Source organism: Crassostrea angulata, chromosome 7, assembly GCF_025612915.1.
Source record: "Crassostrea angulata isolate pt1a10 chromosome 7, ASM2561291v2, whole genome shotgun sequence".
NCBI classification, from domain to species: domain Eukaryota; kingdom Metazoa; phylum Mollusca; class Bivalvia; order Ostreida; family Ostreidae; genus Magallana; species Magallana angulata.
In genome coordinates, this window is record NC_069117.1 from 59,711,125 (window position 1) to 59,731,704 (window position 20,580).

Sequence of the window (20,580 nt, forward strand, 5' to 3'; positions counted from 1 at the left end):
TTCTTGCCGGAAAAGTTTAATAATTTATATGATAAAAAAAGTGCGTAATTCAAAACAGACTAGAAACTTATAGTAATTGCCATGCAAGATTAGTTGATTTTTTAAATAAATGATAATCGATAAAATCAACTCCAGTCAGTACTTCAGTACTTTGATTTTCCTTTGGCGTTTTAATTTGCTCTTCTCTATATCTTTTGAAACATGCTAAATAATCGTACTTTGGATTGTTTATAAGATTAGAAATAAAAATAACCATTGGCTGGGTATAAATATTTCAATATAATGCCAAACAGCATAATAAAAATCAAGATTTTGTCAAAATCGGTCAAGGGGTTATTTTTAAAAACGATTCTTTGAAAATTTCATTTAAATTTATGATTTGTCCATACGTATCTAACAGAATAATGATTGGAATAACATACGTGCATTATTTTTTCTGTTCTTTTTCTTTTTCTTTTTTTATGGGGGGGGGGGGGGGGGATTGGGTGGATATGAAAACAATTTCCGTACCGATATGATTATAGAATTATAACCCGGGAGATTTTAACAATAAAATTTTATTAAATTTAAAAACCAGAAACATATTTATTTGCGTTTGCAGTAATACTGCTGATAATGCCTGATATACAATACAATGCAATACCAGTAGTGGTATAAGTGGTCATAAATTGCGAATAGTCCGTTATTCAAGCATACCAGTGACAGTTCAACTTTTCCATGTATCAAGATATAGAGAAATGAAATCAAGATGTTTTTTTTTTTATTTCAAACTGATATCAACTTACATGTAATTTGTCACTACGAACATATCTCGGCTTGACGTATATATATCTTTCACAGAGTATTACCCTCATTCCAGCGTTAATCCCCGACCTACAACGGTTCCTAAAGTGTAAACAAAGTTGCCTAAAATATAGCTTTTTGATAACTTTTTTTTATATTTAATATACCTTCTACACGTACTTGTAAATTTAATCGAAGGTTATCGAGAACTCGTGATTCCAAAGAACCCATATATCCTCAAATCATCACTGCTTACGTCATAGTGGATTCAGAGTTTTAGGGGATTAGTGATTTATTGGACAAATAATCACACATGGCAATGCTTTGTCCAGTATTTAAACCAATCCGGCGAGAAATAGGGATACAGAGTGTGGAGTCATACATTACGATGAATTGGCGCCGGGTCTTGATCGTCTGGGAACTAATTTTAAGCCTCAGTGTCGTCTGTTACGGATGCCGGGTAAAGTTTGTGAACAAGGTGAGTACATTTTAACGTGTCAGATTTGGTCATTGCTTAGTCTTTTTTATCTCCTTTTTAAAAGAGTAACAAATAAAACATTCTTTCATGCAAAAATCCGCGACACAAATTTTACCACAACCCACCATGCGTTTTAAAGATGAATAGAATTTAGCAAAAGCATTGAAATGTATACACACACTTCTTTTTTGTTTCTTATATTTTCTCACAAGGGCATAGATTGTATACTAGTCATTCATGCAACACTCAATCCGCCACAAAAATGAACCATTCAAACACAAACCATATGCTGTATAAAAAGTATATGTTCAAATGAATCACGAAATTTATTTTAGGAGAAACCATCAGAATTCTGTGAAACATGCAAGAAAGAAGCCTACGAAATTGGAGGTAAGCTGGGAATTCTTTGAGTTCACACATTGATGCTGAGACCTGTATGTGTACCTATGTATCTGTACATGATGTTTTCCTCTTCAGTTTGCGATAAGGCGACAGGACGTCCTCAGCGGTTCCGTAACCTGACCGTATGGAGGTCAAAGGCCGTAGTGCCGACCAACAACGTTGTAGACAACACGACAGAGATAGAGGTGGACATTTCCGGTAAGTTTGTAGTCTAAGCCTAGTCATTAGTCAAGTTTGTAGTCAGCCAGATTCCGGCTAGGTTTGGTTAGCTGGGGTATTTGGACGACATTACCGCTTGCCCCATGTAGAGTACTAAACTTGTAACATGATTATACGTATATTTTGCTTTACGTGAAATTTCATGTAAGCATTGTCTAAATCCAAATATTGAATCAAATCGAATTCCACTGTCATCAACTTACCTAAAGTCAATTCTTTCTGAACCTTTCTTTTAAAGAATTGAATAGAGCACAGAGTTGAGGGACCGGAAGTTGCCTTGTCTCACATCGCTCTGTAATATTTGATTTTAGGGGAATACAGTCCAATGGTTCGTGGCTACCTCTTGATCTTTATGCTGGACGACGGAAAGATGATGTGTAGATCTGTCATGTTTCCCGAATGCAAGAAGCCGTTGGTAGGGATTTCAATCAACTTAATTAATATATGAAAAATAGTCAGGTAGTCATATTGAATGTGAAATATGAATAATGCAACTTCTTAATTATATTCCATATGCCAATACACAGTTAAAACGCTTTTCCGATAAAAATTGCTTTGTAATGCTAGAAACGGATAAGACAAAGAAATCCAATCCAGTTTTCTATACAATGGCCCTACTAGTATAAAGTTTTAAGTTAACAGGATGAATCTCTGTCATTCAGTCAACTGAATGATAACTGAATGGTCTGGAAAGGTGACTGAATAGCATAGCTATGCCATTCAGTCACCTTTCAGTAATCATTCAGTCACCTTTCAGTAATCATTCAGTCACCTTTCAGTAATCATACCTTTCAGTAATCATTCAGTCACCTTTCAGTAATCATTCAGTCACCTTTCAGTAATCATTCAGCCACCTTTCAGTAATCATTCAGTCACCTTTCAGTAATCATTCAGTCACCTTTCAGTTATCATTCAGTCACCTTTCAGTAATCATTCAGTCACCTTTCAGTAATCATTCAGCCACCTTTCAGTAATCATTCAGTCACCTTTCAGTAATCATTCAGTCACCTTTCAGTAATCATTCAGTCACCTTTCAGTAATCATTCAGCCACCTTTCAGTTATCATTCAGTCACCTTTCAGTAATCATTCAGCCATCTTTCAGTAATCATTCAGTCACCTTTCAGTAATCATTCAGTCACCTTTCAGTAATCATTCAGTTATCATTCAGCCACCTTTCAGTAATCATTCAGTCACCTTTCAGTTGAAATAGCACAGGTTCATCCTGTGACGTTTGTAAAAATTAATGTTGTTCTTGGGAGGGAGGACGGTCAATTTTCTTATAACATTTTATAATTAGATACTTTAGCTTCTTTCTTTCTTCCTGTCATATTATTTATATTCCGATATTTTTTTCTGTATGCTTTCTCAGAATTATCAGATTATAGTTGCTTTACGTTGTATAGTTTGACACGTTCATTCTTACCGGCTTCCTTTTCTCTGTCCGTCATTGGTGAACCTATCTCAACTCATCCACATTATTTTCATCACTGTAGTAATTGTAAGTCACGGTTTTCAATAAGTCCTTTTTATGATGAAGCAAAGTAGTCTATATCAATGTTCTTATGCAAAATATTTGCACCAGTCTATTTAAGCAATAAACAACTGTTTTATGTTATAATGTGTTTGGAGATTATGCACCACAATGCGTTTTTATACACTTTACAATTCAATCGTTTAATGGTGTTTGTTTCCTATGTGTTTACGGCTAGAGACATTTCTTATTTAGCCTTGTCTCTGGATCTCTGTATGTATCACTATAGTGTCTAATAGAGAATAAAAGATACCACTGATGTTCACTGATAAATTCACTTTTACGCAAACCTTCATTCAATGTTTTTAAATATGGCATTTAGACCGTAATTTATGAAATAGTCACTCATTCTTTAGGTACTCTTTGATATAGAGTCCTTTTTCCTCTAACTTTCAATTTGAAATTCTTTCCGGTGTTGTAGTAGTCGTTCGTTGCATTTGGTTTAATGCAATCTCACTTGTAGGCCTCTTTCTCTCTGGCTATTGACGGGATCGCTTCAATGGTCCCAGAGATGCACCAGCTAATGAGTGACCCGGCCGTAACACACGGTTGTATTTTAAACTACAGTATTTTTTCAAGTTTTAAAATAATATTTTGCTTTCTGATATCCTGCATTGATGCTTAACAGGATACAAAATGTTCAAGATAAAACTTTAAATAAACAATTTTGTATGTTTATGCCTAATTTTAATATGACTTTATCTAATATGAATACCAATATGATATCCATGACGAGAACACGCTTTAATATCTGGCTCCTTTTCATTGGAGAGCACCTATAACTTATATTTGGTTATTATACTTTGATTTACAGATTGGATCAGTGACGTCATAATCAGTAGATCCAATTCGTCTTACCTGAAGGTCACATTTGACGTCAAAAGTCGAAATGTCAAATGGTACGCAGTTGAATTGTGGGATAGCCTTAACAATTTAATAAAAAGCGAGAGAACGGGAAAGGTATACACAGGGGATATTAGTCAAATCACTCAACGCAGATTTCTTTTGTTTAAACTAAGCGGACAATTGTTTCATGTTGATTGATTTTGTGCTAGATATGAAAAATAAATGGTAACCACACATGTTTAAACATTCTTTGGTTCCTGGTCGTTCAAATATTGCACTTTGTATTTAATACAGAATAATTCATTAACATGAAGTGTTCATAAAACACACAGGATTGCAAATTAATTTGATAAAAATTCATCCAAAATCTGTCCAAATGCGTGTGTAACTAATACATTGCTTGATAGGGGACTGGTTTTTATTTATGCTATCTGAAAATTATTTGCTCAAGATAAAGAGATTTTGAATTAAAGGTAAACTGAGTGATCAGCATTGTAAATTAATATTATTTTACCTCTTAACGTCATTTGACTTCTAAGCGTAATGAATGATTTGCTTCCAGAATTACGTAATCTTCAGGAACATAACAGCGGGGACCTATTACACCGTGGTATGTAGCAATTTCAAACCAAAGAATATCTAACAATCAGTGTAAGGCTGTAATCTGGCCAACCAGACACGATTGGAAACATTTATGACGTTTTTTGAGGTTGTCACTATCGCAAAGAACGCGCAAGTGGTCCCATAAATTTTAAACTATTAAATTCTGAAATTATACGGTTGAAGTTAAATTAATATTGATGTATTAGTATTTAAGCAGTACTGAACCTGAGATTATTGTTATAACTCTTCATATCTCTCCAAGTGTTCTCGGTCTTCAAACTAAGTACGTCCTCTAAATTTAATTAAAACTCTTCAGTTAATATGTTTGGTATTTGAATAGTGTATAAATTCAACACAGCTTTTGTAAACATCTTCTCAGTCATGTTCTGGTCCGTATACATGTATCTGTATCTGTTTGTTATTGATGTATGCAAATATTTTTTTAACTCGTTAATTGGTGATACCCTGCGTCCTATAAAATAGATATATAATTGTAATATTCTGCTTAACTAAAAGCGATTAGAATAATTTAAAGAAATGAAAATAGAAATTTGTAGAACAAGAAAAAAACTGTTCTTGATATAGTAGCCTCTTTATGCATTCGTGATGTAGGTTCGAATTCTTGAAATGGTGGAAGGGAGCCCGAGTCCATGTGGACGTGACGTCACAGATAGAAGGCAGCCAATCAGCTGTACCGATAAACGCTCCAAATTGTTTGAATTTCCTCTGAGGAAAACGGCAGGTGAAAGAAAAGCATAAAATTCCTACACTTCAAAGTTCATGTCAAAGTTGCAAATATAAGTCTTTGAATAATGGAAGGTACGAGGGTCAATCAAAAAATACGAAGACTTTTGTCATAGCTATGTAACTTAACGTCATATCATTACTAAATTTGGTAGACATAATTTAGCAACAGTTTCAAACAGTTTCCAAGAAAAAAGTTAATAAATTCCTTTATTTCTAAGAATTATTTAGAATCTAATCCTGCAAAAATGAGGTTACGGCGCACGGTCAAAATTTGTGTTATGTCAACAATAATTCATATAATGTTGAAAGTAATATCTCTATAAATTGGGCTTAAAAACAAATGATATTGAAACCTCAAATTAAGTTTTGTCTTGGTATTCAAAGTTCCAAACAATGACAGATTTGTCGAACAGATATTAGTAACTAAAGACAGATAGTCCTCTTTAAAATTGACTAAAATCATCGACGTCGCCGGACGTCACGGCGCAACGAGAGGTACAAACAAAATGGATTTAACCCAGGAAAAAGCCGACGCAAGCTGTGAAAATGCTAAATGGTGCAAAAAATAAGTCAACAATTATTTGCAAGTTTGTGTTTAACTGTAATAAATTTTGTGGGGGTGGTGATAATTGTATTTTGAATATAAAACAGTCCGAAAGAGAGTAGAATATCTGTAAATATTTGGTAAAAAAAAAAAGTAACGTCAACCGACTTCTAGGGTTATCCTTGCTGTAAACTAAGAGATACACGGTTATAGTCTGTCATAAGATATTTTTGCCGCATATTTTCTTAAATTATTCAATATTTATAAATACCTCTTGGTTCAGACGATGTTCATTCAATAGTATGAAAAAATCCCAAGAATTCCCCTTTGAAACGCCCCCTCTAGCTTGTCGGGTATCAGTACACGGCTAAAAATAAAAAGTCTACGAGGTTTTTCCATTGCCAAGGAGATGAAGACGCCCGGATGATAACGTTGAAAAATTGCGCGAGGTGTCCCGAGTATTTCCGAATGGAGAAAAGATGTCAACATTCCCCATTATAAATCTCCGTAGGAAATCTGTTTTCGTTCATGTGAATTTTTACGAGGGAAAAATGATAATGTGTGAATGAAGTTATCTTGGGAATTTTCCCTTTCATCGATTTTAATTGCACTTCAGTCACAGGTATGTGTATTTTTATTAAAAATCGTTCAAATATGCAGCATAAATATCTTGGGACAGACTATAGAAAATGAAAACTTTGAAGAACTAACTTATGATTCTCGAACAGATGTGTGCAAGTTAGATGTTAAGTGGTTCAGTGCCATTTTAAATTGTAAGGAGAAAGGCACAAGAGACTAAGCGTGATATGAAGATGAGGTATATCTATAACCTGTGCGTGTTTAATTTTGACGTCGTGTTTTGAACGTTACCGTGCGCCGTGGTGACAAAACATGTTGTTTTTAAAAAGGGGTAACAAAAATACCGTTTCATCAAATGGACTAAAACTTCGTATATCAATAACATTAGTGTTGGTGCACAGATTAATCTTTTAAGTATGACTCTCTTTAAAAATATATGATAGACAGCCACATTGTCTTCGTATTTTTTGATTGACCCTCGTACATCCTCATTGCTTTGACGGATGAAGAAAGTCTCATTTCTCTTTTTGAATAACAGTATTTTTGATTGCATATAGCCGTGGCAAACTGATACCCTACATAAGCTCTAGTAAATAAGTGTCCCCCATTTTTCTTGTTTGCTTAAAACATTCCCTTTGTTTTTACTGTTGAAGACATCAATCAAAACACATCAGATGACACATACCTGATCTTGTCTATTAGCCTTGCCTTTGGAGGAATTGTTGCTGTGATTGGGATTTCAGTTTTAGTCAATACCATTAGGAAGCGTGGATGCAGTATGTACAATGTTTTATATATATGAAACCATTTTCATATCTCTACCACTGTAAAAAATACATCTTTTCACATAACTTTCTGATTTCCTACTGCCGCAAGAAAAACTGTACAAATTTTGAAAAAGAACAACTCCTTTGTAACGAGGTCGGGGTTGTTTTGTTCTTAAATCTAATGAATGTTGAGCCACCATTCAAATCAGTTTCGTTTTAGAATTGATACGTCACAATTCATGTAGATTTAGAAAAATGATGTTTCTTCTTTTTCAGAGAATGTATGGGTAATCTTCATTTCAGGTGTGGGATTTTTAAAATTGTTATCCCTTATTTTCAGAGAGAATGTTACAAAGGAAACGATCGTCATCGGTTTCATTAACGATTATTGCAACAAAATGCTTTCCCTCCAAAACTATTAGAAAGTTAGAAAAAACAATCAGCGCAGAACTTAATATCAAATGCAAGAAATTATGCTTGTCACGACGGAACATTGTCCCAATTAACCAAATCTCAGCTGATATTGTGGTAGTGATTCTTTCAAGGAATAGTTTAGATCACATGTTAGCCCTATTCGAGAAACCAGATAAATTTAGCGAGAAAATTATAGTTTTTGCTAACGCCGATAATACAGAATACAAAGCATCGGTATTGCCTAGATATCCAACATTCGACATCAGCTATGACTGTGATAGGCTCATTAAATATCTTTCAATTAGCATGACATCTAAGAACCACGCATGTATGAAAAAGGAAGATGTGCCATCTGAGTTGTACGGACCGTGGTCGAATCGAGGTACAAGTGATTTATCTTTCCCAGATAAGGACAGAGAAAAGTCGATCGATGTTAACTCCATATCATATGCAATCGAAAGTGTTTCCCAAACCATCCCTCCGATAACACTGGCTAGGACCCCAGTTCCTTGTTATATTTACACCAGTCACTCTGACCTCGGCGACTCTGAGGTGTCCACCATATTTTCTGGTCGTTCCTGGTTTCTTCCTCCGGATAAAGACTCGGACGTGGACTCTGCTTACGTCACACAAAGTGAGTGCATGAAGCAAATTAATGATTCGTACGATGCCTCCAGGCGGACCAGGAGAAATAATCCCGGCTCACTAGATGTAGAAGCAGTGAGTCTGGGGGAACGCAGCGTGTAGGGATCTAACAAGGGATTCAACAAGAATCATATACAGATACATATAGACTTACAAATCACTTCGATATATCAGTTGTATTCGAGACATCAGTGTTCGAGATATCGAAGTTCAACTGTACAAGTATAAACAATATTATTGTTACTTGTCTTGTTTTTTTGTGTGTTTTTTTTGTGTGTTTGTTTTGTTTTGTTTTTGTTTTTTGTTTTATGGGGGATTTGTGGTAACTGTACATGAATTTGTTTATGAATAAGAATATATACGCATTGAGGTATATATAGGTCTGGAAGAGACAAAGGTATAAAGTATAAGGATTGAGGAAAAATACTTTTTATTGAGTCATTGGAAATCTTAAGGGCCTTATTTCGCCAAATTGCCAAAGTTAGATGCATTTTGAACAATCTTATTTTTTCAGTTTTTGACATGATCACGTACATGAAATTTCGTTGACGATTTTAGGCTTGTAAAGGGTAACAAAACGTGCGTAATATCTCTAATGTAAAGATTGTGGACATGATGAGGTTTGTAATTAGCTAGAGAGCATTTTCAAAATTTTCATCAAAAATAATCTTGAACATCTAGACAATCAATCTTTTTAAATACTAACTTTTATTTACTTTATTAATGGGGAATTTTTTCGGGTAATCTGTCATATGACAAATGCCTTTGTTTCTTTTCACTTTAGTTTTCAGTAAATGTGCAAATAAATTGAGGAAAATATTATACTCTTTTTGCATAATTTACGATATTGATAATTAGATGTTCGTGTAACATGGTTTAACAATATTTGTGTTATTTTATTTGTCAGTTTATCAGTTCCTTGTTGTATATATAGTTTTTGTATATATATTTTATTGTACAACAACTTTTTCAAAGAACTATTACAGCACTGTTTTCAAGTCCTTCTTTTTTGCAGTAATCTTTATATAAATCACTTTATTGATTCAGATAGTTTGTTTATTTTACATATATTAACTAAATCAAGGGATATAATATGGTGTTTATAGTATGATTATATTAGGATAATAAGCATATTATACACATTAAGATTTTGTTATACGTTATTCAAAATGTTTTGATATACATTGTGTATATATGATATAAATTTATCATTTCTTTTGTGTAACTGTATAAACGGAACATTAAAATATGTCATCCAAGGTCGTTACGACCGACAGAAACCTACATAACTGGCATTCTGTAACTTTGCCAAAAAGGAAATAAATGAATCATTGTCAAATTTTAAGTTGAAATCATTGTATAAAGTCGAAAGTTTAATTACTTTATTTCGTAGGAAAGATAAGAAAGATAGGATCTATGTGTTACATTCATATATTGCATCATGTAAATGTAGTGTATGTGATTTTATAACTTCAATTTTGTCCATCAAATGGATAGAAATATATAATGAACAAGAGTTCTTTTGATCATATTTAAAAGGGCTTGAAGTTCGTGGCCATTTTTAGTGTTTATTGATCTCCCTGAAAAGAAGAGGTCTTTATGAATATCTAAGAAAATGTTTAAAGTTCAAATTGTATGAAGTTTTCTTTGCTAAATAAAAGTTTATAGCTGAAAAAAGTATATCTAAAAATTTTGATTATATATGATGGGTAACTTGTTGACCACCTAGCCTCAATTATTATCAATTGTTTAAAAAAATTTATTATCTTAATTTTTGAAATGAACAGTTTGTTAATAGCAGTAATGAAGATAACAATCAAACTTATACAATGATTAAATGTAATATGCCGTGAATTTCTCATGACAATTTGGTTAAGTTTATTTGCAAAATTATAATTTTTCATTAAGTCTGTCATGACAAAAGTTATGCTATATAAAATTTGGTCATTCATATTTTGTGGTAAAATGGACATGTATAAGCAGGCTGATATTGAAGCAGAGGTCGTCTTGTACAAACGTAAGATTGCAATTTACTCTTTGTTCTGGTAAAATGAATTCAAGACTTATAATCTATCATAAATTATGTTGTTATACTTTCATGTTAAATACTGAAATCTGATTGGTTAAGACGCAGTTCATAATCCGTTCTATTACCCTCAGCGTTAGCAACGCACTTAGCAACGGGTAACATTAAAAAATGTAACATGCGCGAAAATTATGCGCGTACGGTTCGATGTAGATTTCACGTTATTCCTATATAAAAGCAGTAAAATTTTCTTAAAAATTAAGACATTCAGTATAACAAAATAAATAGTGCCTGTTTGGGAGGATAACAGTTGAAATTGACACCCCTCGAAAACCATTGTCAACCTCCGCTTCGCGTCGGTTGACAATGGTTTTCAATGGTTTTAATGATTATCATAACAGCACAGTTGGCAGTAACTGTTTGACCTATCAAATAATTCAACTCATCTTGTTTTTAAGAAACTGTTATTTCCTGATATTGATGCACATCTGATAGCTTCATAGATTCGGCTTCATAGTTTGTGTCCTTCTTAGATCTGAAAAGTTCAATGATATACAAAAAGGGTTAAAAAAAAGAAAAGAAATTTTATGTTAGTTTTAAAACATCTGACATTAATCGATACATACTATACTTATTATTGATTTTTTTAAAATAAAGATGAAATACAACAATTGATTACCTGGGTGACTTAGTTGTGTTTCCATCTGCACAAATTTGAGTTAGATTTTATTTTAGAAATCAATTAATCTTTCATACATAAATAAGTGATAAACTTAATTGTTGAGAATAATTGAAAATGACATAAATAAAAACCCTGTTCACCTTTTGTCTGTGATTGTCGATAAATCAAATAGATATTGGCAGCAACAGACAAAAATAGAAGGACACCGAAGGTTACCCCTAGGGCCACAGCTAGCCCTGATGAACCAAGAAAAAACAAAGTCCACCCATGGTTAAAACCAGTATAATCATATACTCTTGAAATTTCATTAATATTTGTTGAATATCAATTGTCTGTGATTTCGTTATATTTTGTTCATACACAAAAACGAAATGTTCATAGAAATAAAATGCATGTATTCAATACCATATAGCACTGATAGAATAGTTGGCCACGAAATTACGTTTCCTTGAAATTGTCATTTTATCAATAATACCACAGAAGGTACAGCTTTCTCACTTTGACAACCTACCTCTCTTTTTGATTTGACACGAGACAGTCGTGGAGCTGACGGATCCGTACCGGTTCACAGACACCACTCGGAACAAGTACCTGCTGTCTGGGGACAAGTGGTTCACCCTCACCGAATACACGTCTTCCTCTGTCGTGTTCACAGCGTCTGTTGCTGCGTTATAGAAGGGCCCATTAATTGCATCTGAAGCCCATTGTACAAAGGATGTTTGCTCCACAGAACCAGACGTTGATGTTGCCCATATAATATCGGCATGGTCGTAGCAGCAAACTGCTTTAATGAACTTTGGGGAAAGAGGCACAACTAGCAATTTAAATAAACATCTGTTTAAATTTATTCCAATTTCGAATATTATGAATTATTTTGATTGAATAATTCATGAATCTATAAGATTTTTTTAATGTAAGAAAAATACATAAAAGAATAAAAATATTATACATGTACATGTATATTATTTCAAAATAATTATGACTAGAGCGAAATCTACTTCCCACTTCAAGCACCATGTCATGAAGGAGATTCAAATGTATGATTTTCAATTTCTAAAAATTAGAAATCACCATACTATATGCATTTTAAATCTTGAACTCACAGAGAACATTGATGGCAACTGAAGCAACATTCGACCACCCAACACTGTTTCTGGCGCTACACTGCAGAGTATTGTTGCCCCTCAGTGAAACTCTATCAATACTTAAATACGATTCTCTTCCAACAATTTCAGGATTTCCTGGCACCGACCAGAGGTATTCCAGAATTACTACAGGGTTTGCCTTTACAACTTCACAGTTGACTTTTACTTTCCCGCCAATATTAACATTCAGGACTTTGGGAGATGCAATCCTGGTAACGGGTTTGTCTATTCGTGATTTAGAAAAAAACATTAATCTTTAAAAATTGTAATCGTGTAAATACATAAATTCAACAACTTGGAATAAAACATACAGAGAATATTCAGGACTGTAGCTGTAGTGAGCGAGTTGTTATTGTTGGTCGCCCGGCAACGTAATATTTTTGCGTCATCATTCTTGTCAGCCATCAGTTCCAATTTTTGGTTGGTCCCATTAACTTCAGTTTCCCCGATAAACCATTGGATGATGGGGGCGGGGTAGGCATCACTATTTACAGAGCACGTAACCAACGTCCTTGTGCCTTCTGCCAAGGTTAACGGATTTTTGTTTGGTGAAAGAGACAAGTTCCGAACAAATACTTAAAATGAAAAAAAAAATTCAAAACTGCTAAAACTGTACCCATTCAAAATCAATGGAAATGTTATTGTTTATGGATTTAACTGACTTAGATATATTTCAAAATTTATGAAAGTTTTTATTGAAAAGTTTATTCTTAGGTTTTCATATTCATTAATGCTTGTAGGAATTACCAGTCTCTAAAAAAAACTTTCATAAAATTACCTGCAATTTTGAGTTGTACAACCTTGCTTTTGTAACTTTCATCCCCGAAGTAACCACATCGCCAGTCTGAGCTTTCTTCGTATTTCGTCATGCTTGCAGGAGGAATTGATAGAGAAAATACATTTTCGGAGACACAGTGAAGCTCATACCTTGAACTTTGAGGATTAGAAAGACATGTACCGTCAGAATTCCATCCAACAGTTCCAACAAGGATACTGTTCCTTGTAAATTTAACAACAGTATACTTTTGGTCTACTGGTGTAAAAATGGAGCACGTCCACGAATATGCCTTTCCTAGTATTGCTGCTGGAAGTGAACTAGTTAGGTTATATTGTCCTGGAATTAAAATTTCACGAAAAATATTAACTCTGTAAAGATAACTTTTTTGTCGTCAGCAATGATTGAAATGATAAAATGATTAGCTATTGTATGATCCACGTCTTACCTACAGAGCTGTTGTATGCGCTCAATATCATTAAGAGTATAAAAAGCAATCCGATGTTATCCATATTTATATTTCAGAAAGATATAAACATTATTAAATACATTTTACAATTTGTGATTCAACGATTTAAAAAAAATGTCCTGGTCTGTCTAAGAGTTTAAAGCGTTATAACTCCAAATTCAACCTTTGCTCTTGATGCAATGTGTTACGGACGTCAGTATGATTATACATGAATCTCATTATGATAAAAAGTATATCCGCTCCAAGGGTAAAACACTCCAAGTCAAAGCAATTAACTCAGAGCCCACGATAAAATTCTAAAAATTTGAATGCTTTCCTTGGGACTTGAAATTAAAAAAAAAATGGAATATTTAAAAAAACAATTCAATAAGAAAACAGCTCTTTTACGACGGCTAGGTATTTGTGAATTAAAATTTAATATTTCCCTCAGATTAAAATAGATGTAGCATATTGTACAGATACCCGTATTGATTCTTTGTTCTTTCATGGTTTGATACTCTGTCATTTTTTATCACTTAGACATGACGATATTGATGTTTATTGTAATTGTTTATTTCCCGTTCCGTAATAACCTTGTCAAAGGTTTTAAAATCGACAGGTGCATATTTTTTATTCATTCATATTATATATCAATCAAAAATACTTTATTCATCTGAGAATAAATAACGGTTGAAAATGTCCAATTCATTGATTTGGTTTAATTGTAACAAAAAATAATCATTCTTGTTGAGCTTTTTTATCGCTGGATATAAATTTATCCCATGATTATCACACATCAGGCTCTATCAGTGGTGATTATATTAATGCACATGCACTTTTAAGTTGCACAAAAGTATAACTTACCAGTGTCACCATAAATCAGTGAACATAAAGTTTAAATGACCATCAATTCGAAACTTAATTTTACCAATAACAAATTATTGTGAAAAATATACTATATTCCTTTTTTTACTTATTCAATTCACATGTGATATTTATCAGCTCTTTTAAACTTAAAGAAAAATATCAAAAACATCCAAGTATGTCATAACTTTCATGTCATCATGCTTTTGTTCAGTATAATCATTATAATTAAGAACACTAGACACCTTGTTCATTGGTCTCATTGTTGCAAACCCGGACAGGAAAATAGTACATATAATAGTCTGTATAATTTCTTTAAATTGAACGTTAACCCCCGTGATGTTTGGGTGGTCTGGATGGGATGTACATCTGGGTCTTGGTGTAACTGGGAACTGGGCAGTAAGTCGGTAAACCGATTGTTTTTAACTGGGGACCCCGGCCATTTGGTCAGGGTTTCCAACTGAGTTTGTGTTGTTTCCATAAGTTGCCTCTCTTTTGACGCAACAAAGAAACCCGTATCGGTGACTTTGTCCAGACTCTAGCAAGTGTGTATCTTGAGCTGTAGAAGTCTTCGGCCGGGACTGTCATCCATGTAGCCAAGCTCTTCAAACATTGGTTTGACGTTGTCGATTCCGTTTTGGATCAAGTTGTTGTGGTCTGTCACCAGTGCTCTTATTGCGTCCATCGGTAGGTTGAAGTCTCCACTAATCAACAACTCAGTTTCCGTCTGCAATGCTAGATACTGCGCCAACAGCACGATTTGTCTCCCGTTTTTATAAAAGACTTGTGGACCTTTTTCTACTGTCAGTTTCCAATGCCATGCTACGCAGTTGAACATTTTGACGACCGAATTTGTAGGAGCTAGTGAGTATACGTCTACCATTTGAGCCAGGACTTTGTCAACATCACAGCAAGTTGAATGGTGTTGATTGGACTTTCAGGCGCGAGGAGTCGTGAAGAAGGACCGTCTTGTTGTGGGCGTGATCCAGAAACTCCTGTGAGCTGGTCTGAGTTATTGTATCTGGATCACGCTTGTCTCCAGGGAGAAACATGTTATCGTTTTCAACTATGTCTTGTAGATTTGCACTACGGAAATCCTTAAAGAACACCCCTTTCCGACCCGATACGTTCTTGCTCAGTATTCTTAAAACTTTATTCGTGTCCCATGGCCAATTTTTTTTTTACCGAAGTTTGAAAAGATTTTTAACAGTAAGTTTTCTAGACGATTTTGTAATTAAATATGATATTACTTTAAGAATAGATTTGCATAATCTATTTTTTTTTCATTCTGAATTTTTCTTCATTCTAAGCATAGTGAACGTCAACTTTCATATTTAATTTATTGATTAAAGTGACATTTTAGCGATTTTGACTCACAATTTTTAATTTCTTTTTACTTTATCATTTCTGAGACAAAAACGTCAGATTAAAGGGGGAATACAGACCTTAGAATTCTTTGTTACATAATTAAAACTCTAGCCACGTTTTGTGTACTAATACATGTGTAACTAAATGCGCTTTTAAAGAATCACCATATTTTTAAAGTTATGAATCGTGAAAAACAAAAATATTTACCTGAAACAATAATCTTTTTATAAAATGGGGTTTTCATAAAAAGAATCAAAACTAGGTTGGTTTACACGTCGTTTTGCGTTAAGTTACCGATATAATTACCGTAGTTTTAATTTTCTGAACATATTTGTTACATTTGACTATAGGAGTTCGAAACAAGTATAAATATATTACTATTTATAGAATGAACGATCTTTACTTAATTTGAAGATGATGTTCAATATGTCTTATTAAATCTTATGATTAAAAGCCATAATAAATTTACTCTTTGGAAATTAATTACAAGTTGACAGCTGTCCAATCGCTTTATGTTTTTCATGATAAGATATTGTTTACTTTGATATCATTAAGAAAGATAAGTAAGGTACATAATCAGCCCGGTGACAACTTTTCATTGCAAAATTCACTCGTTGAAAAAAATATCTTAAGAAATCGATAATGTATTGTAAGCAATTTGGTTCGAGATGAACACCTTATTGATACAAATGTAAATACTGTCAGTAGATGAGAGCTTTGTAAAACACACAACTAAGAAAAATTTGGTTAATATGCCCACATAAAACTCTGTCTAACATGCTCATTCAAAAATGTCTTCAGCGTTATGATTTCTGTGGAACGATAATAATGAACATGGTTCTTTGATAATTCGTTTAAAAAACCAAACAAACAAACAAACAAAAAACTACAACAAAACAGCCCACAAAATCAAATTCAAGGAAATGAGAATTCAAAAATTCAACTGGTCCATTGTAATGTTCCCCTAATAAAGGTAATAATTTTTTACGATGTGTTCCGCAGAAAAAATATACATGTATTTTGCAGCGGTTTGTTAAGGTTGTTCGAGACACCACCCTAATGTGACGTATTTCCGATCCAAATAAACAATAAAATCAAGTATTGATTTATAGTTTTTTTCTTTCCTTATATTATTAACTAACAGCGTAGCGCAATTGTTTAGAGCATAAACTATGAATCTGTAAGTCATTGCAAAATTTAAGATATATGGCATATTTTCAAAATTGAACAACACCCAATGGAAATTTAACTGATCCCGACTTGAATGATAGAAAATTGAAAAACATTTAACAATTTCACCCAAAAACTAGGATGTTTGGTTGTAATGTGGTTTGTAAATTAGAAGAACAATTAAAACTTTAATTGATTTCTTTAATATATGAAGAAATATTGTTGATTTTCAATTAATAATTTAAAAAGTGATTGCCTTATATTTCTTCTCCATAAGACACGTCTTTTTAAAAGATTTTCTCCATAGGTTTGAAAAATATGAACAACAGATTTTATTTACATAATTTTATATCAAAAAATTGTTTATTAGATATTTATTATTTACATTTATTCACATCAGAATTTAACTTTTACAGTGCGTTACTTGCAAACAAAACAGATTTCCATCTTTTCGTAAAACTACGAAAAATTCGTATAAAAAGATTCAGGACATATACCCTTCTTTGAACAACGCAATCTTGCTTCAGAAATGATACTCTAACGATCCATAAAATAAAAGTTTGGTGTAACATGCCACCTTAAACTATTTTTGATACTGTGAAATTTGAAAATTCTAAAACAGTGAAAGTATTTCGTCTTTTGTGTTCTTTTATCCACATCAATATTGACAGGTGTCCCATACCACCTTAATTGGTATTCATTCAAAAGTCGGATGTTTTAAAATGTTCAAAAATGTTAAAAACACACTTTCTGAACAAACACAAAATACAAATATCATCGAACAAATATAACACATCGATAATAACTATGAATGCACACACGATGTTTTTATAAAAACCGTTTAAACTTTTATAAAGAAAACTTTACTACCACCCCCCCCCCAAAAAAAAAAAAACTAAAACAAAACAAAAAACAAGCAAACAAACAAAAAACCCCAATGAATTAATATTATTGTAATAGTCCATATTTCTTCTTTTATACAAAGGGTTTCTTAACCTTTACAAACTTGTTGCTGAACTGATCAGAGAAAGACACAATAAAGTTTAGTAGATCCTTATGTTGACTTCCAGTTTTTTCCCTGCTTGGACATCTCAAGTTGTAACTTGTACGATGCAGCTACCTCTGGTTTGCGTGGATCACTATCATTAAGTACAAAAATTATAAACGAATGGTATCAAATTGGTGGAAATATGATAATTTTTTATCTCATATCGTATATGCCTCATTTGTAAAACAGCCATACCACAGTATTAAATCATATTGATCTTTGTATCCGAATCTGTAGTTGCTTTTATTTCCATTTGGCCATCTCACCTGCTCACATAAACAATTGTAAAAAATATTGACCATATCAACCTGGTGAATGGAATTTGTTACAAGAAGTGGATAAATGTTTTAATAATTTTGTTGACTGAATCTTATAGAAAATGAAATTGATGTAAACTGCAACAAATTATGAATCATAAGTCTTTTTCGTGTTCAAATATTTACATTCTTAGTGTACCCTTTTCAAAATTAAATATGTACTATAAATCGTTACACATACATTTTCTTTAAAAGTTTTATAGTCCAAATCATTAACCAAAATTCTGTGAGACAATTTGATGTTTCTTTAGAAGTGTAGAAAAATTTTCGAACATTGAATTTACATTTGATTTTGGGAAAAAGGAGCATTAATTATTTTTTTTATGATAAACATTAGTAAACGTGTTCTACACCCAGTTTTGACTTCTTAACATATCCTTCTCTTATACAGTACAATACAGTAGAAACTTTTTTCGAACATTGAATTTACTTTTGGTTTTGTAAAAAAGGTACATTATTTTTTTTTATGATAAACATTAGACTTCTCACATATACTTCTCCTCTGGATTTTATCCGGTACACAGTTCCAATACTGTCTTCGCTACCATTTTGATTGCCCCATTGCCAGTCAGGTCCTGGAGAAAACTTATTTTGAGTCATTTAAGCAATGAAAAACAAACAATGACTTTTAAAAAACTGGGACAGTAACGAATTTTTTCCGTACCTTTGCACACTAGACACCCAATCGCTATTTGTTGATTTTCTGGAATATTTCTGGGCTCATTACACACTTGAAGATCATAGTTTTCCGAAATTCCATTGTGTCCGAATCGATATGAAAATTGTTTACCATTGTCCCATTCAACATTTAACCAGCCGACTAAAATGTATACCGTTAAATTGAGTTATTTTGATAGAAGGTTACAAAATCCTGTTACTGTTAAACACAAACGTTCAAGTCATACATAAGTTGATTAACGTTCCAGTTAAGACACCCATATCCATCCCAAACCAAATAGAAATAAAACGTACTAAAAAAACCTTAACAAAACTGGTGGTCCGAACACGGCATATTGGTATTCATTTTGAAGACTTTCTTAGAGTAAAACTTCAAAAATAAAAGTTATATAGAAATCCCATGTCATCTTCCACAACTTTATTTATTTTCAATTTCCATTTTATTTCTGACATACTCAAATAGAAGGAATGAACCTTAATCATGTTTGATAAAAGTGCTATTTGTATCTAATTTTGATCACTTTTTAATGGAGGCGTTTGCAAGAATACAGCACGTTTAAGAAGGTATTGCCATTTCAGTTTTAATTAAAATACTTCAATAAGTAGAGAAAGAAAGCGTATGAGCCTAGCATCAGCATATTTTGACCACATTATGTAAATAGTTACATGTAACTAGCTCTATTATTTCAAAACAGTGCAATGGCATTGCATCTCTCAATTATATCTCTATTTATTGTTTACATTATGTTAAGGCTTATGCCTTTTACCTACCTTGCTACATTTAAAAGTTTAGCTAATGATTTTATATTAATAATCTAATTAGACTTTGACTCGTGCGTGCACGGGTTAACATTGCATATCGGACGTTTACGAAATAGGTACATCGACACACCTTATTATTGACATTAACATAACAAAGCTATACGCCTACAATATTGCTATCATTTTCACTACACTTTCCTTAGTTTTAATAATCTAACTGTATCTCGGGAAAGCCCCTCACCACAGTTAGAATGCCTCCTTTATACCCGTAATGTGGCAGAAAAGTGCAGAATCGCTCCAGAAAGTAAATGAAGTTGCCTTGAAAATAATAGTCAAATTCATCACAACAAACCTTTTTGAGACGGCAAATACCTTTCAACTAAAAATTTTAATCCATAGAATGGAAGAATTCAACACCTTTTCACCAACGTACACGTATTTTCTTTGTAAAACTGAGTCCGTAGGACATTATTCATTTTTTCGATAAAACATATTCTATCTTCACTCTCCTAACAAATATATTGTTACTTTTTTGCATGTAATCAAATATTTTTTGTCATCACGGAGACCAAAGTAAGTACTTAGTTAAAATGTATATTTGTTATTTTATACTTTCTCTCATAAGAAATCATTAATATATATGAACAGAATATATAGTAAAAGTCCAATGAAAATTTACCCGTATTTGTATTATTATTTCTGAATTATTTATTATTTGTATTTGTATTATTTATTCAT

General features: G+C 32.8%; 3 protein-coding genes and 1 pseudogene across 3 annotated transcripts in view; 1 reads left to right on the forward strand and 3 right to left on the reverse strand.

Annotated features, from left to right (window-relative positions):
* Positions 1-961: 961 nt before the first annotated feature.
* Positions 962-10,486, forward strand: LOC128193126 (uncharacterized). Its single transcript, XM_052866387.1, has 10 exons — positions 962-1,261; positions 1,597-1,651; positions 1,739-1,861; positions 2,194-2,297; positions 3,878-3,962; positions 4,229-4,374; positions 4,823-4,870; positions 5,476-5,605; positions 7,387-7,509; positions 7,841-10,486. Exons 1-10 carry the CDS (start codon positions 1,097-1,099, stop codon positions 8,659-8,661), a joined length of 1,800 nt encoding a protein of 599 aa, XP_052722347.1. The 5' UTR covers positions 962-1,096; the 3' UTR covers positions 8,662-10,486.
* Positions 10,487-10,973: 487 nt separating this feature from the next.
* Positions 10,974-13,764, reverse strand: LOC128156551 (cell adhesion molecule 2-like). Its single transcript, XM_052818725.1, has 8 exons — positions 13,636-13,764; positions 13,191-13,526; positions 12,724-12,987; positions 12,371-12,637; positions 11,779-12,081; positions 11,408-11,503; positions 11,265-11,289; positions 10,974-11,120 (listed from the first exon to the last, which is right to left on the reverse strand). The coding sequence occupies exons 1-8, from the start codon at positions 13,697-13,699 to the stop codon at positions 11,039-11,041; spliced, it is 1,437 nt and encodes a 478-aa protein (XP_052674685.1). The 5' UTR covers positions 13,700-13,764; the 3' UTR covers positions 10,974-11,038.
* A 1,062-nt stretch (positions 13,765-14,826) lies between these two features.
* LOC128191420 (uncharacterized) lies at positions 14,827-15,671 on the reverse strand (annotated as a pseudogene).
* Positions 15,672-18,076: 2,405 nt separating this feature from the next.
* The window catches only part of LOC128155769 (uncharacterized), a 28,702-nt gene continuing 26,198 nt past the window's right edge, over positions 18,077-20,580 (reverse strand). Inside the window, exons 11-14 of the mRNA XM_052817620.1 lie at positions 19,067-19,222; positions 18,892-18,977; positions 18,281-18,351; positions 18,077-18,176 (exon numbers count right to left, since the gene is read on the reverse strand). Coding sequence (XP_052673580.1) covers positions 18,092-18,176; positions 18,281-18,351; positions 18,892-18,977; positions 19,067-19,222 — 398 coding nt within the window. The 3' untranslated portion in view covers positions 18,077-18,091. The remainder of the gene's footprint in view (positions 18,177-18,280; positions 18,352-18,891; positions 18,978-19,066; positions 19,223-20,580) is intronic.

Bases quoted from the DNA above. Each gene is read 5' to 3' on its own strand.
- LOC128193126 (XM_052866387.1), top strand. From the start codon at position 1,097: ATGGCAATGCTTTGTCCAGTATTTAAACCAATCCGGCGAGAAATAGGG. The intron at 1,862-2,193 runs GTAAGTTTGTAG...ATTTGATTTTAG, and splicing joins GATAGAGGTGGACATTTCCG to GGGAATACAGTCCAATGGTT. The intron at 5,606-7,386 runs GTGAAAGAAAAG...TTACTGTTGAAG, and splicing joins TCCTCTGAGGAAAACGGCAG to ACATCAATCAAAACACATCA.
- LOC128156551 (XM_052818725.1), bottom strand. From the start codon at position 13,699: ATGGATAACATCGGATTGCTTTTTATACTCTTAATGATATTGAGCGCA. The intron at 12,988-13,190 runs GTAATTTTATGA...TTTCATTTTAAG, and splicing joins TGTACAACTCAAAATTGCAG to TATTTGTTCGGAACTTGTCT. The intron at 11,121-11,264 runs GTAATCAATTGT...TGAACTTTTCAG, and splicing joins AACACAACTAAGTCACCCAG to ATCTAAGAAGGACACAAACT.